Below are 14,862 nucleotides of genomic sequence, written 5' to 3' on the forward strand. Positions count from 1 at the left end.
CGAGTGCCACCTCTGGCACACATGCCATAGGTTCGCCACCACTGTTCTATGTTGTAAGTTGCCAGCTCCTAACATCAATTCTGGTTTTTGAGCTTTTGTGGCTGTTTTATGCAATACATGTAGCCAAATCCAAGCGCAACCCAGAATGTAAAACATTTCTTAATGTTGTATACAAAGGGCCAAGTTTCAAAATGGTTTTACATTGTGCCTGCAATGGTGCAGCTAGCTTGTGGTCAATGCATCCCATTTGGAAGCTGTCCATGCTCTGTATGTCCAGCTCATTTGAGCAGCCAGGTCATGTTGTTTCTGCAAGGTGCATTTGAGGCATTTGCAATTCAGACAGAATTGTTTGTTTGGGGCTTCCTGGAAGAGTATAGTGAGTGTTGCGGTGTGATACATTTAGTCAGGAGATAGGCGGCTGATATACAACCACAGAGACCTTTGGCTTCAATCGTTCCTTCAACCGAGGCATGTTTTACAGCTCTACTGTTTGTGCAGTGTTACTAGGCCAAATATAGCAAAAAGGTTAAAGGAAACAAAGATTATTTGTACGATCCATTGCTGACATGTTGGAAGATTACTGTGAGAATTCTCCTTACCGGCGCCTTGGGGCCAGGTTACCTGTTACAGAATTGTAAGTAGGATAATCCTAAAAAACCCTTTCTTTGAGGAACTTTCCTTCAGGATTGAGAACATTATGCATTTTTCAACGTAAGAAGACGAGGGGAGGGAGAGAAATTAGATTTCCTGTTATTAATTCCCAAATGCATGGCTCAGGACTTTGAAGACAGAAGTATGCGTGTGAGAGAGTTTAAGGGCAGAGAGTGCAATAGGCTATTTTTTTGGACTGTAATGTGTAAATTGGATCAAAGTTACAGCGAAGAACTCTGAAAATCCTTTAAGAACTGGACAGTCTTTTTCAACAGATTCGGGTAACTGAATACTCTTAATTAGTTCAGTTTTGTTTATTTCATGTTAACATTTGCCAGCAGGTTCAGGAACCATGCTGCTTAAAATACCATGTAAAACAGGCTATGGCTGGTTGATTCAAGAAACCTTTTTTTTTTTGTTGAAAGAAAGAGTAATTTCGCTTCCCTTAATCTGATAGTTTCATTTGTTAACTTTCAACATGAAAGCAGGGGGTATAGGTGCAATATGTTTAGTTTCTCTTAAAATGATCAACCTGTGGGGTTGTTTTTTTGTTTTGAATGGCAGGACTATGATGGCTCAAGCAGATTCAGATTTCATGGAAGAGGAATCACTAAAGAAGGATTTAAAGTTCTACTTTATGAATCCTTGTGAAAAATACAGAGCTAGAGGCCAGATACCATGGAAACTGGGGCTTCAGATTCTGAAGATAGTTATGGTTACTACCCAGGTAAAATTTTAAAAGATGCTCATATTACTTTGTTGGGGTTTCACATATGTGAATTGGCAAATGAATGAATTCCTAGCACATTTGTTCTTTTTAGTTTTATTTAGTTTAAATATAAAGTACTGGATCAACTGTGGATAGAAAAATAAATAAATTGTCATACTCTGAAGCCTTGGACTACTTGACGTGTCATGTGTATTAAGTTAACTTGGGCCATAAGAATTACAAGATTAACAATTAATTCAGGTGGAGGAAATGATTATTTTAATCAAGGGCTACTGGAAAAAATTAATAGAGCTGATTTGTTATTAGCGTAGTTGTTAGATCTTTGTACATCACTTAACTTCCGGACACTTATGAAAACATGGAATGTTTCTCTCCCCCACTTCCTTCCTTCCTTCCTTCCTTCCTTCCTTCCTTCCTTCCTTCCTTCCTTCCTTTCCCCCCCCCCTCTCTCTCTCTCTCTCCTCTCTCCTCTCTCCTCTCTCTCTCTCTCTCTCTCTCTCTCTTTTGTGGAAGAAGTTGAGTAGCATCCCATCTTGAAAAGATCTTAAGTACAGGTAGTCCTTGACTTAAAACAGTTTATTTAGCGACTGTCCAAAGTTACAACAGCACTGACGAAAGTTACTTATGACATTCTTTCACATTTACAACCGTTGCAGCATCCCCATGGTTACATGATCAAAATTCAAACATTTGGCAACTGGTTCATATTTATGACGGTTACAGTATCCCAGGATTTAGATTTTGGACACTTGCAACCTCTGTGGGACTTAATCTCTTTCTCAACAACAACAATAACAAAAAAATCAAAAATTTCAGTATAGCCTATTTCAGTGTAGTGGAGGATTTGGAACCCACAAATGGAATATTGGGATGTTGGGAATGCCTGCATTAAACCATGATTTAGCAAGCTAGGGTGCTTATATCGAAAAGTACTTGCCACCTGCTGTTTTATATGTTACATAAAACAATTTCCTCTTGCTCTCTTTTCTTTCTTAAAGCTCATCCTTTTTGGTTTGAGTAATCAGTTGGTGGCTTCCTTTAAAGAGGAGAATACTATAGCTTTTAAGCACCTGTTTCTGAAAAACTACTCTGGGGTCGATGAAGATGACTACAGTTGCAGTGTGTACACACAGCAAGATGTCTACAATAGCATGTTTTTTGCAATTAGTCAGGTAAGTGTCTAAATTGGTATCTGAATATATGAGTGAAAAACGTGCATGCATCTGACTAGAAATGGAAATGCTAATATGGTCAATTCAATGGGCAACTGAACGGGAGAACTGAGAATGTGGGATTTATTTGATTTAAAGGCTGTCCACTCCCATGTTTCTACTGAATCCCAACTTGAAACTGATATTCAGTACAGAGATATAAAATCTCTGGGATTATGCCTTCGGCATGTCCTAATAATTTAACCCAACACCTACTTTTTTAGAAGTGAAAATTGTAAATTCACGTGCTTGCCCAAAGAATATTCTAGATATTGGCCATCTTTGCTGAGGCTGTAGCTACAATCCAACTCTTTTGCCACAGGGAAATAACAATTGACTTTTTAAAAACTTAGCATACTTTTGTTACGCTTCACGGTAGTCATTCCAAAAGGAAGTTTTTAAAAGTCACAGATTTGCTTCTAAGTAAATGTATAACTGGGCAAAAGAGGTAATGAATACCATACGGTGCAATTAATACAATAACTCTCTATTATCAGGGTCTGCAACTTTGTTTTGAAAATAAATGGAATGTTTCAAAGCTAATTTCAAACTTCTTGTTTAAATATCTGTGTTTTTGGATGTCTTATAATCCTAGTTGAGGCTACCAAAAAAAGAATGTTTCTTCTTTGTTTGCATCTAGTACCAACAACTGAAGAATATATCACTGGGCACACTTGGTTATGAGCAAGATGAAGATGACATGGCTGGCTTACATATATGTAAGCAACAATATAAGAAAGGCACAATGCTTTCTTCTAATGATACTTTGCACATAGACAGTACTATCGAAACAGGTACTTTGGAATCAGCACGATACTGTAGCTGTCCATTTGATATTTGTATGTTTTTCAAAACTTGGGGGCAAAACTTGTAGTTAGTTTCTGATTTCAGATTTTCCCATAATATACACAAATAATCATTTGCCTTGGCTGCCCAAGGGTGCCTTGTCTGTAAATAAAGCAATAGCATTGCTCTCAGGATGCCACAAAGCGAGGTTAACACATCACAACAAGTTATAACATAGTTCATATTTTGACATGATGTACTGTGTCCATTAGATCAATGCTATGCTTTGTTTTAGGAAACTATTGCACAGTTTGAAATAAAGCATTTTTCTTAGGTTTCTAAGTGAGGCAATGGCCTGGTGGTGATTTCATAATTCCTGGTTTATTTTTGCTTCTCACTGAAGTCTCTAATTAAGAGATACAGGGCCCACTATGTGAAAAAATGTGTGTGGGTAGGCAACAAGCCAGACATTAACTTTCCAAGCTATGATTGAATTGCTGATCTGAAAGTCTGACTCTGGCTTTTTCATTAAAGTGTGGTTAGTATGATCCGTGCCACTGGACAGTTGTTTTGCAACTTAACAAACTGGGATGTGAACCACGCTTTTTTGCTAGTAAAGAAACACCTTTTCCCTCCTGTTATAGTGTGCCTTGGTGAAATACGGAAATATAAATTAACCCCCAATTCTTGTCTACCTGAATTGAGGAACTAGGGTAATTTGTTTGAGAACTGGACAGGAAATTTAACCACAGTCAAATTCATAGTTCAAGCTTGCTTAAAAGTGAAAATGGAAAATCTTTAGGCAATCAGAGGGCACATTTTTATATTATTCTTTTTCTTCAGTGTGTAGATAGGTTGATGATATAATGCATCTCACATGTTTTGGGTTTGTTTTCTTTTGAAAGTCAGAAGCAAATTGCAGCTCTGTGATTTAAGTATTTGCCAGCTCAGCTACGGACATAGGAGTCTATTTGTGGCATGTATATTGACTATTTCTATTTTGGGATCTTTCCTTGTTCCAGAATTGATAACTTTAATTTCCGGATTTTAATAAAATGGGAGCTTATATTTCTTGTAGCAATCAGACGCAAGAGCAGAAGGTTTATGGGAAGCTCATGAACACTTTGGGTCTTTGAACTGTAAGGGGATTATCTAGTGTAGCCTATGCCTTTTGACTGTGTTTAGGCTTTGTGGTTCTTTGTACATTGTGTCAACCTCTACAAGTAATCCTCATTTAGCAACTGCTCACAGTTAGGATGGTGACAAAAAAGTAACTTTGCAACCACAGGAAAGCTGAAGTAAGATCATAAGCACTGTTGCAGTTGCTTTAAGCAACCTCTTTGCTTAATGACCCAGTTGTCAATCTCAATTGTGGTTGATAAACAAGGACTACCTGTACAGCCAATGGACTGATTGGAAGAGGGGTTTGGGACGGATACCCAGATAGCTTATTTGTGTAGAATTCACATAAGTTGTATGACTCAACCTGTTTATTCATCTATATGCTTCTCTTGGTTTTATTATTTAGATATTGCTTATATACCAAACTGGATTTAAAGAATATAAAATTATAACTTGAGACTGTGTTTCTTGTATAAAATAGAAGATGGTGATAATAATGATTTTTGCATAATCTGTGCTTGCTTTGAAATCATGTTGTTACAGATTGCATCTTTTCGATTTCTCAAGCCTATGCCATATATTTGGAAGTATTTAAGTGTATCTTTTAATTCCTTCTTCCAGAATGCATTCATTTGAAACCTCAGGATCTGTCCACTAAGGATATAAGTGACTTAAAGAATTCAACCTTTTTCAACCTTGAGTTCTATAGGTAACATGCAGTTTTTAAAGCCAGTTTCTGTTTCCTCAGAAAAAGAAAATATTGTAATGGTTTCTCTTTTTCCAGGCTCATACAGGTTGAAATTTATTTTAAACTAAAAGGCATTGATCTGCAGACTATTCATACTCGTGAACTGCCTGACTGTTACGAATTTGAAAATACTGTGAGCAATTTTTTATTATTTCACCCATAGAAAATATCTTTTACTCTTCAACCACTTTTTATGTTGGCATCTCTTATACATTAGTTTAATACAGGTTGTTCTGGACTTAATGACCAGTCACTTAATTATTATTTGAAGTTCCAATGGATTTACCTGGGAGGTACTTAAAACCTAGATTCAAACTTCTGACAGCCAGGCCAGCCCCCTTTCATGGTCACATGACTGAACTTTGGGCTCTCTACAATGGGGCTGCATTTACAGCCATTTGCAGCTTCCCAGGGTCACATGATTGCATTTGATGACAGTTTTGCTGAAAACAGGCATTTACTTCCAGTTTTTGGCAAAACCGCGCCCATAGCAAACCATTTGTTTGCCTAGCAGCCACTGTAAAAAAAAGTTCCTAAAATCAGGTCAGTCACATGACTGACCTTTTTCACAACCCTCACGAATTATGATCAAGATGGGCAGACTCCATTACTGTCGTAACTTGAGGACTACCTGTATTATGCATCTCTTGTACATTAGCTTAATATACTGTAGTGGGCAATACACTGACCTATAAAGAAACTTTATTCACCAGTCGAAGGTTTTTTGGTATGTAGTGCATCTGTATGTAATATTTCATAAATATTTTTAATGGGAAAATTAGCAGTGATTGTTGTTTAAGCAATTTTCCATACTAAGATATCCAGTTGCTCAATTACTCTAGTGCTGTTCTACAATGCACTCACAAAGCTTTGTTCTTCAGTGGATTGAAAAAAGTAAGCTGCTGGATGTTTTAGTCTTAGGGTGCAACTGAAATAAATTAACTGGTTGAGACAAAAGTTACTGTAAATTGCTATCTTTTAGTGATAATAACAAGATGCATAAAGTATATTGTCAAGCTACTTTCTGAAGAATTACTGCTTTTGATACCTATGAATAGATTTAGGAGTTTGTAGCTTTTAAAAGAAAACTTATGTAGGATGCTCTTCCCAACCTTTTCTATACCCCGCACCCTTAGAATGCTTCTCATATTTTCTCACACCCCTTATAAAAGTTCAAAATAATGGCAATGATATACACTATAATTTTGCAAACCCAAGTTTTTGCACCCCCTGGAATATTGTCTCCCACCCCCCTGGTTGGGAACCCCTGCTCTATACAAAGCCAGTTTGGTGTAGTGGTTAAGGCACCAGGCTAGAAGCTGGGAAACTATGTTCTAGTCTTGTCTTAGGCACAAACCAGTGGGTGACCTTGGTTATCTTTCAGTTCTAGAGTGGAGGCAACGACAAACCAATTTTGAAATCTTGCCAAGAAAATTGTTCTAAAAAATTGGAATTCTCCAGGCAATTATCAGGAGTCAACAATGACTCAAAGGCATACACCCACACACTGTTCTATTTGACTTAAAGTACATATCCATTCTAGGGTGTAAATAGATTTTGTTTTTTTAAAAAAAACTTTTTTCTTGACAGATTACTTTTAACAATATGGCTCACAGTGGTAAAATGAAAATATATTTCGATACTGACGCTGACATTCAAGAATGTAAAGAGTGGAATATATCTGGCTCTGGTAAGTATCATCCATGTTTGAATAAAAAAAAATGAAAGCCTCCCTTTTTTATGGATAGAGGCATTTCGCCTCAAGACTGTGGCGTTGATGGCTTAAACATTGTCAACAATGGAGAAACTTTAACTGGGTCATATTTCTTGAGCAAATAGACATGCGCTTACATAACAATAGCTACACGGAAGAGCAGTGTTTATCTTTTCATGTCATTCTGAAATGGAAGCTACCTTGGATTTATTTTTTTTTAATTCAGCAAAGAAAAATGCATGTCTAAAATCACCATCAAGATTTTCCTTTCGTATTAAGATGTAATAAAATACTGAACAAAGAAGTTCAAAACCATAAAAACTAAGCTAAGCTAATATTGTCATTTAATACAGAAAATGTATACACAGACAATTATTGTGCAAGCATTCTTCACAAGGACTGTAGATAGAGAATTACATTTTGAAAGTCTGTAGATCAATGTCCCCCCCCCCCTGTTTCTTCATGCTTCAGTTCAGGATGTACTGTACTTAAAGGGAAGTGACTTACTGCAATTAATTTATCACCTCTGAAGCGACTGGCTTGGAAATATCTATACTTTTTAAGTCTTTAATTTATTGATTTTTCTATTTCCCTTAGTAGCTCAGAAGAACACACAGTATATCTTGGTTTTTGATGGGCTTGTTATAGTGAGCTGTTTTGCTTCCCTGATTCTCTGCACACGATCTATTATTCTTGCTCTAAGATTGCAAAAAGTAAGTATGCCTCATTTCTATGCATGCATTTTATTTTTCCATAATAACAGAAAATAAGAATTGTTCTTAATATGTTTGTCATATAGTTTGTTCAGAAGTCCTATTTAAGAGTGAAACTGTAATAGCGGGATATGTTTTTGAAGATGGGAAATGCATATTCTAAATTTTCTTGCAATTAACAGTTGCTGATTATTAGAGCTTCGACTATATTCAAGCATGTTAAATTTTCATTTAAGTCAGTTTAATTAATCACCAGATGGAATCCCAGACATAGTGGACATAGAACATATATTATTTAATTTTCAACTGTATAACAAACAGACACATCAAGATCTTGGACTGCACATTAGACAAATGGACTATTGGGATCCTTAAATTAAAATAATGCATCAAAATTCTAAAATTACATATAATACAGCCCTTTATCTGAATGCGCAGTATAATTAAGAAGTTCATATGTGAATCTGAAAGGGTAAATTGTAGGGTTGACACCGAAACATAATTTGCATTTTCTTTTATTCTTGTCTTTTATGCTATTTTCTAACATATGGTCATATTTGTGTTCAGTATTTTATATTCTGATGTGACTTAATGGATAATAAAGAAAGTATGAATAATTAATTAGAAGAACTAAAGAAATTTCATGTTGATATAACATTACCTATTTGGAACTTTTAAATATTGATCTTCTTTTCTCTCCAAACTCTTGTCATTCTACTCAAATGGATTAAGAAAACTGGAAATTGAAGAAATGTATACTTTTTTTTCATGGCTTAGTTCATACATAGTGCTATAAAGTGGTTTGATTATTTTGTTTTTGTGCTGTGTATGCCACCTATTAATGGCTGAGGGATACTTATGAACCCTGGCTGGTTCAACGAACTGTAATTAAAATTCCACATTTGGAATGGGGCAAACGTGTAAATTGTTGAACACAGAACTGAATGTATGAAATAGCTTAATTTCTCTCTAGCCAGAGACTGAATATTTGCAATGCACAGCAGGAATAAGCAGAATTTTAAAAAGAATGAGATCTTAAATGTTAGTCAATAACTCTCTTCTATAATGTTTGTATACACTAGAGATAGATGAAGTTGTTTCTAAAATATTTCTATCCTATAAGATAGTCAGTCATAAGCGATCCTGGGATTGTAGTTCAGCAATAGCAGTAGCTGAACTACAGGTTCCTTATCTTAATGCAATTCCTATGATGATCACATGGTGGCATTGCCATAGTAGTGATGTGATGTTCATTAGTAAATCATTCTTGTTTTGAAGCATTTTTTTTTCTTATGTTAATCTTTAAACCAGAGATTTGTGAATTTTTTCCTGGAGAAGTATAAACGTCATGTATGCAGTAAAGATCGTTTAGAGTTCATAAATGGATGGTATGTTCTGGTGATCATCAGTGATATAATGACTATCATTGGCTCAATCATGAAGATGGAAATAAAAGCAAAGGTAATCCTTAAAGCTTCAGCTACTTTTGGCTTGTGATAGCTGAAATAATCCTAACCTCTAAAACACTGGTTGAGATCTGAAGCGAAATCAGCTCTTCCTCTTTCAGTGGCTTTTTTCTTCTTTTTTCAGAATCTGACAAGCTATGATGTTTGCAGCATTTTTCTTGGAACGTCCACTCTATTTGTTTGGGTTGGAGTCATTCGATATTTGGGCTACTTCCAAACCTACAATGTAAGCTCAAGTAGCAAAATGCCAGAACCTGAGTGTTTCTCCCCCCCACACTTACACACATGGTATCTAATGGACTTTCTCCCAATTTCCTAGGTACTCATTTTAACAATGCAAGCATCTTTACCCAAAGTTCTCAGATTCTGTTGTTGTGCTGGGATGATATACCTTGGATACACTTTCTGTGGCTGGATTGTTCTAGGACCTTATCATGAAAAGGTATGTAAGTGATCTGAAACATATTCTTTATAAGCAATTAAGAACTATTTATAAAAGACTATTGCACACAAACATAAATTTAGAGGCAAATGGGTATCCTCTGTGTCATACATTAGTTGATTTGTTCATAATTTAACTCATAGTTCTAATTGCTAAAGAATCTTTTATATCTAAAGAAAGAGACTGTGTGGTACTCCAGTCTTCATTGGTGAAGGAATTAAATGCAACTATTGAGTTTGTTTATAGGTGACTTGAAAGTTGATTAATGTATCCATTATGATTTCTCTTGCAGAAGTTTCTTGCTAGAGGGCAGCATTGTATCATGCTAGTTAACTTAAAAGAGACATCGCTTCTTCCGTAAGATAATATTAAATAATATTAAAGATCGTGGTTTTCTGTCTTTCCAGTTCAAGGCTCTGGAAAAAAAACCCATTTGAACTTGCCAAAAATTGGCAGGGCAAATGCTAAAATAATCTCGATATCATTTTTGAGAGACTAAAGACTGCCATGCTCCCGGGAAATATATAGTGGTGCTTAAAACTTTGTGAACCCTTATGAATTTTCTGTGTTTCTGCATAAAGGAGATCTAAAATGTTTTGTTCTCCACACAGGTCCTAAAACTAGATAAACAGAACCCAATAAACAAATGAACTGAAAGTATTATACTTGTTCATTTTTTTATTGAGGAAAGTGATCCAGAGCCACATATTTGTGTCTGCCAAAAATAGATGACCTTTTGCTTTCAGTAATTGATGTCCCCCCTTGACCAGCAATAACTGCAATTAAACATTTCCAATAATTGTTGATCAATCCTGCACATCAGCCTAGAGAATTTTAGCCCATTCCTCCTTGCCGAAGAGCTTTACCTCAGGGATATTGGTGGGCTTCCTCACATGATCTGCTTGCTTCAAGTCCTTTCATGTCACTGCTATAGAATTAAGATCAAAACTTTAACTTGGTCATTTCCAAACTATTAACTTTCTTCTGCTTTAACCATTTGTTGGTAGTGCCCTTTTGTGTTTTGGGTCATTGTCTTGTTGTATGACTTACTTTCCCTTGAGCTTTACAAACAGATACCCTGGATTTTTTTGTAGAAGTTGCACAATGTTATATTTTGTACATATATTTTGAATTGTAAGATTCAGAATTCAGAATTCCATCATGATGGCAAGCCATCTAAGGGGTAGCAAAGCAGATTCAAACCATGATACTGCCACCATCATGTTTTACAGATGGGATGTGGTGTTTACCTTTTGCCAACATAACACTTTCATTCATGCTAAAAAAAATTATTTTGGTCTCATTCCATTACAAAACACTCTTCCAATAGCCTTCTGTCTTATCCATATGGTATTTTGCAAACTGTGGGTGGACTGAAGTGTTCTTTTTGGGAAATCGTGACTCCTTGCATCCCTGCCATGCGCATTCCTGTTCTTCAATATTCCCATGAGCCTTCGCCAATGCAAAATAGGGTTCTAGTTCCTTAGAAATTACTTTGGTTTTCTTTGAGATCTCATGGAATACTACATGCTTTCTTCTTGGTGTGATCTTGGTTGGTCAAACACTTCTAGGTTGAAGAATGCTAGTGTTGAATTGCCCTCATTTGTATACAATCTGCCTGACAGTGGACTGGTGGAGTCCAAATTCTTTCAGTCTGGAGGTCCTTATAAATCCCTTTGAGACATGACACACTTCCACATTCCTGGATTGTGAAGATCAGACTTTGATAGTGAATACCCAGAATTCTGTTCTCTAAATAAAGCAGGACTTTTATCATCCTATTGATTGAAACACCTGACTCTTATATGTCCTTTAAATTAACTAATAAACCTAGAAGTTCATATACTTTTGCCACACATAAATATGTAACTTTGGTTCATTTCCTCAATAAATAAATGAAAAATATAACATTTTGACTGTTTATTGGGTTCTGTTTATCTAGCTTTTGGACTTGTGTGAAAAACAATCATGTTTTAGGTCATATTAAGCAGAAATATTGAAAATTCAAAAGGGTTCACAAACTTCTAAGCACTACCCTGGAAAATGCTGCTCTCTTGAGTTCAGGACAGCCCTATCCATTTTGTTTTATTGCCCCAAACTTCAATTTCCTCCACATATCATATGGAACTTCTATCCATCAAAAGGTTGACAGTCCTTAATGGTGCTTTTCAGTGAAATCTATTACCTAAAGACTATTGATACTATACTGAGACTTAGCATGGAAAGCAGCTTTTAGAATTATGGTTTGTGTTTAATTTGCTAAAAAAACCTATGTGGAATACTGTAGCACATTTATACAATTTGGAAAAAGATGCTTTTATCAGATGTGAAACCTGCACTCTTTGAAATCTACATTTTTTTTCTGCAGATGTTTTGTTGTCTTTGTTCAATCCAGCTTTAGCAATGTTTTGATTTTTAGTAATGAGTTGTAACCTCTTTATTAGGTTTTTTTTAAAGAAGTTTGGTCTAAAATTATTCTGAAATGTCACAATACCTGTTTCTGATGTTGGTTATGTTCTGTGCTCTCTACTTCTAGTTTGAAGATATGAACACCGTAGCAGAATGTCTCTTTTCTTTAGTCAATGGTGATGACATGTTTGCTACATTTGCTCAGATCCAGCAGAAGAGTACCATAGTCTGGTTATTCAGTCGATTATACCTGTATTCCTTCATTAGCCTCTTCATATATATGATACTCAGCCTCTTTATTGCCCTCATTACAGATGCATATGACACCATAAAGGTAAAATATACTGTGTTAAGTACTATTTCAGACTATGGGAATCTTCTTGAAGGTGATCTGGAGCTCACTTAGAGAAACATTCAGAAATAAAATGTTATGTGTAAGCTTGAAAATTCATAGAATCTCATTAGATACAGTGCTTTTTAAAGCAGCGATCCCAGTGGTGGGATTCAGCCGGTTTGCACCGGTTCGAAAGAACCAGTAGCTAAATTTACTTGAATTCGGAGAACTGGCTGGGTTCTGGAAGTCCAATCTAGGCCTTGGAGGCCTGGAGGAGGCCTCTGAGACCTAGAATAACCCACCAATAGTGCATGGATACTACTTCTGGAACTGCATTCTAGGCCTGGGAGGCCTGGAGGAGGCATTGGAGGCCTGTAGGAGGCATTGGAGGCCTGTAGGAGACCTCTCAGGCCTAAAATGGCCCACCGGAAGTATGTGGATGCCACTTCCGGAAGTCCGTTTTAAGCATCGGAGACCTAGAGGAGGCCTCCCAGGCCTAGAACAGCCCACCGGAAGTGCATGATGCCACTTCCGGAAGTCCGTTCTAGGCATCAGAGGCCCAGGCCTGCATCAAATAAGAGAACCAGTTGTTCAGGTATTTGAATCCCACCACTGAGCGGTTCCCAAACTTTCTGGCTTGGGGGAAGAGAGGGGATGGTTCTGTGTGAGCAGCAGACGCGTGTGCATGTGTTCCTGCCGCTCGTGCAAATGGAACTTTGCACACGAGTGTGTCCGCCGCTTGCGCAAGTGGAGCTTCATGTGCGCTCTTACCCGCCACTTGCGCGGCCCAGTTCTGAACAGGCCACAGCCCAGGGGTTGGGGGCCCCTGTTTTAAAGGTTGTTTTAGTAGTGTATATGTGCATGTTAATGAAATACTAGAAAGTTAAAAACCTTTTCCTTGAGTACACTTAATTTTCAATCTTGACGTTATTACCATATCTAAAGTAGCTTCTCTGCAGTCGGTAGCTAAGTAAACTACAAGAGCCTGGGAAAAGCAGAAGAAGTTGGTCCTTCCCTATCACGGTCATCCTTATACAGCAGTAAGAAAGTTAACTGTACCACTGTAATACAACTTTCAGGATGAACAATATAATTCAGAAAGCAAATTGAATGATGCTTATCAAGGAAGTGAAAGGATATTTGTGGTTTCATTAAGTAATAGATGAAGTACTCTAGCAGAATTAGGTAAGAAGATAAGATGTTCAAGAAAACACTTTTCTCTCTTTGTGAGCAGAATAAATAACATTAGATTTTAATCTTCCAATATATTTCAGGCTGCAGGTCTCTGCTCAAATGATAACTCTTCTCACAAATCATGCCCCCTTCCCACAATAGGTCAAGAAATAGGAAGTCCAGGCAGTGTAGAGTAATGTGAGTAAAACTGTTTCCTAAGAGATTATTCTATACACTCCTGTTTCAGAAATACCAACAAACTGGGGTCCCAGTTACAGATCTTCATGAATTTCTAAAAAAATCCAACAATGAAAATTATGGCCTAGGACAGCAGACATCCATGAACATCTGTTGCTGTACGAGGTCAGTATTTTATTCTCCTGATTCATTATATATTTTTCCTGCATATACTTGAGTTCTCTTGTTATGGACTCTTTTATGAAACATAGCTGGAAACATGAATAGAATTTTTGACACCTTTCCCTTTTTTGTACTTATCATTGAAAAACGACTTGAAATTTAGGAAATGAAGGAATCATAATTCTTTTTTCTGGGGAAGAATTCTGCTCTTAGGAGCAGTTAACTTTGCTTTCATTATGGCATAAACGGAATTTTATATCATTGGTTGTTATTTTTTTTACAAATTAATTAATAAATTAAAAACATGAAAAGTTTGTACCCATTCTGGAACAAATTATTTTCTGGGGTGAAGTTTATTATTTAGCTTTACTTAATAAGTTTATTGACAAGCCCAGCAAGAAAGAGGTAACAGCTTTTCTATAATTGGGTTTATGTATAATGTTAATAGAGGATTTTTTAAAAAAACCAAAATCCCATGGTTAGCAACCTGGTTCCCATAAAGCTAAATAATACTGGATAGATTTTCAAGATGCATGAAGCATTAACAAAACGCTTTAGCAATGAAAGCATAGGACCTTAATTATATTCGGAGGTGGGAATTGCATTATTAGTCTTTAAATTCTGTAAACATCACAATAACATTCCCAATTTTTTAAAAATTAAGATACTTTAAGAAAATTGAATTTTCAAGACTCAAGAATCCCATTTTCAGAAAGGTGACATTTCAAATACTTTTTACATTCTATGTATGGCAATAAAACCTAGATACTGACTGAGTTTGTATAAACAATTCTACACACAATTATTTCAAACTATTCAGTAAGCAAAAACTGCATTCGCAATTTCATTCGTAGACTTGGTCAGTATAACAAGGAGAGCAGTCTCATATCATCTTGAATTAAATTTAGGTATTAGTTGAAGCATAAGCAGTATGAACAGTAATTGCATAAAACCTATACTCCAGCTCCTGATTATATCGTAGAATCTGTCATTGCATCTACCG

General features: G+C 36.3%; 1 protein-coding gene across 2 annotated transcripts in view; it reads left to right on the plus strand.

The window, feature by feature from the left end:
• The first annotated feature begins 549 nt into the window (after positions 1 to 549).
• Positions 550 to 14,862, plus strand: part of MCOLN2 (mucolipin 2) — a 16,683-nt gene continuing 2,370 nt past the window's right edge. Inside the window, exons 1-13 of one of the 2 annotated variants that reach the window (XM_015813425.1) lie at positions 550 to 634; positions 1,216 to 1,378; positions 2,380 to 2,553; positions 3,233 to 3,386; positions 5,122 to 5,209; positions 5,285 to 5,381; positions 6,839 to 6,938; positions 7,560 to 7,675; positions 8,987 to 9,136; positions 9,266 to 9,367; positions 9,461 to 9,583; positions 12,120 to 12,326; positions 13,747 to 13,862. In XM_015813425.1, the coding sequence (XP_015668911.1) occupies positions 567 to 634; positions 1,216 to 1,378; positions 2,380 to 2,553; positions 3,233 to 3,386; positions 5,122 to 5,209; positions 5,285 to 5,381; positions 6,839 to 6,938; positions 7,560 to 7,675; positions 8,987 to 9,136; positions 9,266 to 9,367; positions 9,461 to 9,583; positions 12,120 to 12,326; positions 13,747 to 13,862 (1,658 nt within the window). In that variant the 5' untranslated portion in view covers positions 550 to 566. The remainder of the gene's footprint in view (positions 635 to 1,215; positions 1,379 to 2,379; positions 2,554 to 3,232; positions 3,387 to 5,121; positions 5,210 to 5,284; positions 5,382 to 6,838; positions 6,939 to 7,559; positions 7,676 to 8,986; positions 9,137 to 9,265; positions 9,368 to 9,460; positions 9,584 to 12,119; positions 12,327 to 13,746; positions 13,863 to 14,862) is intronic. The other variant, XM_029283627.1, reaches the window with a different exon arrangement.

The sequence above is a fragment of the Protobothrops mucrosquamatus genome, unplaced genomic scaffold, assembly GCF_001527695.2.
Source record: "Protobothrops mucrosquamatus isolate PMUCROS unplaced genomic scaffold, P.Mucros_1.0 scaffold155, whole genome shotgun sequence".
NCBI classification, from domain to species: domain Eukaryota; kingdom Metazoa; phylum Chordata; class Lepidosauria; order Squamata; family Viperidae; genus Protobothrops; species Protobothrops mucrosquamatus.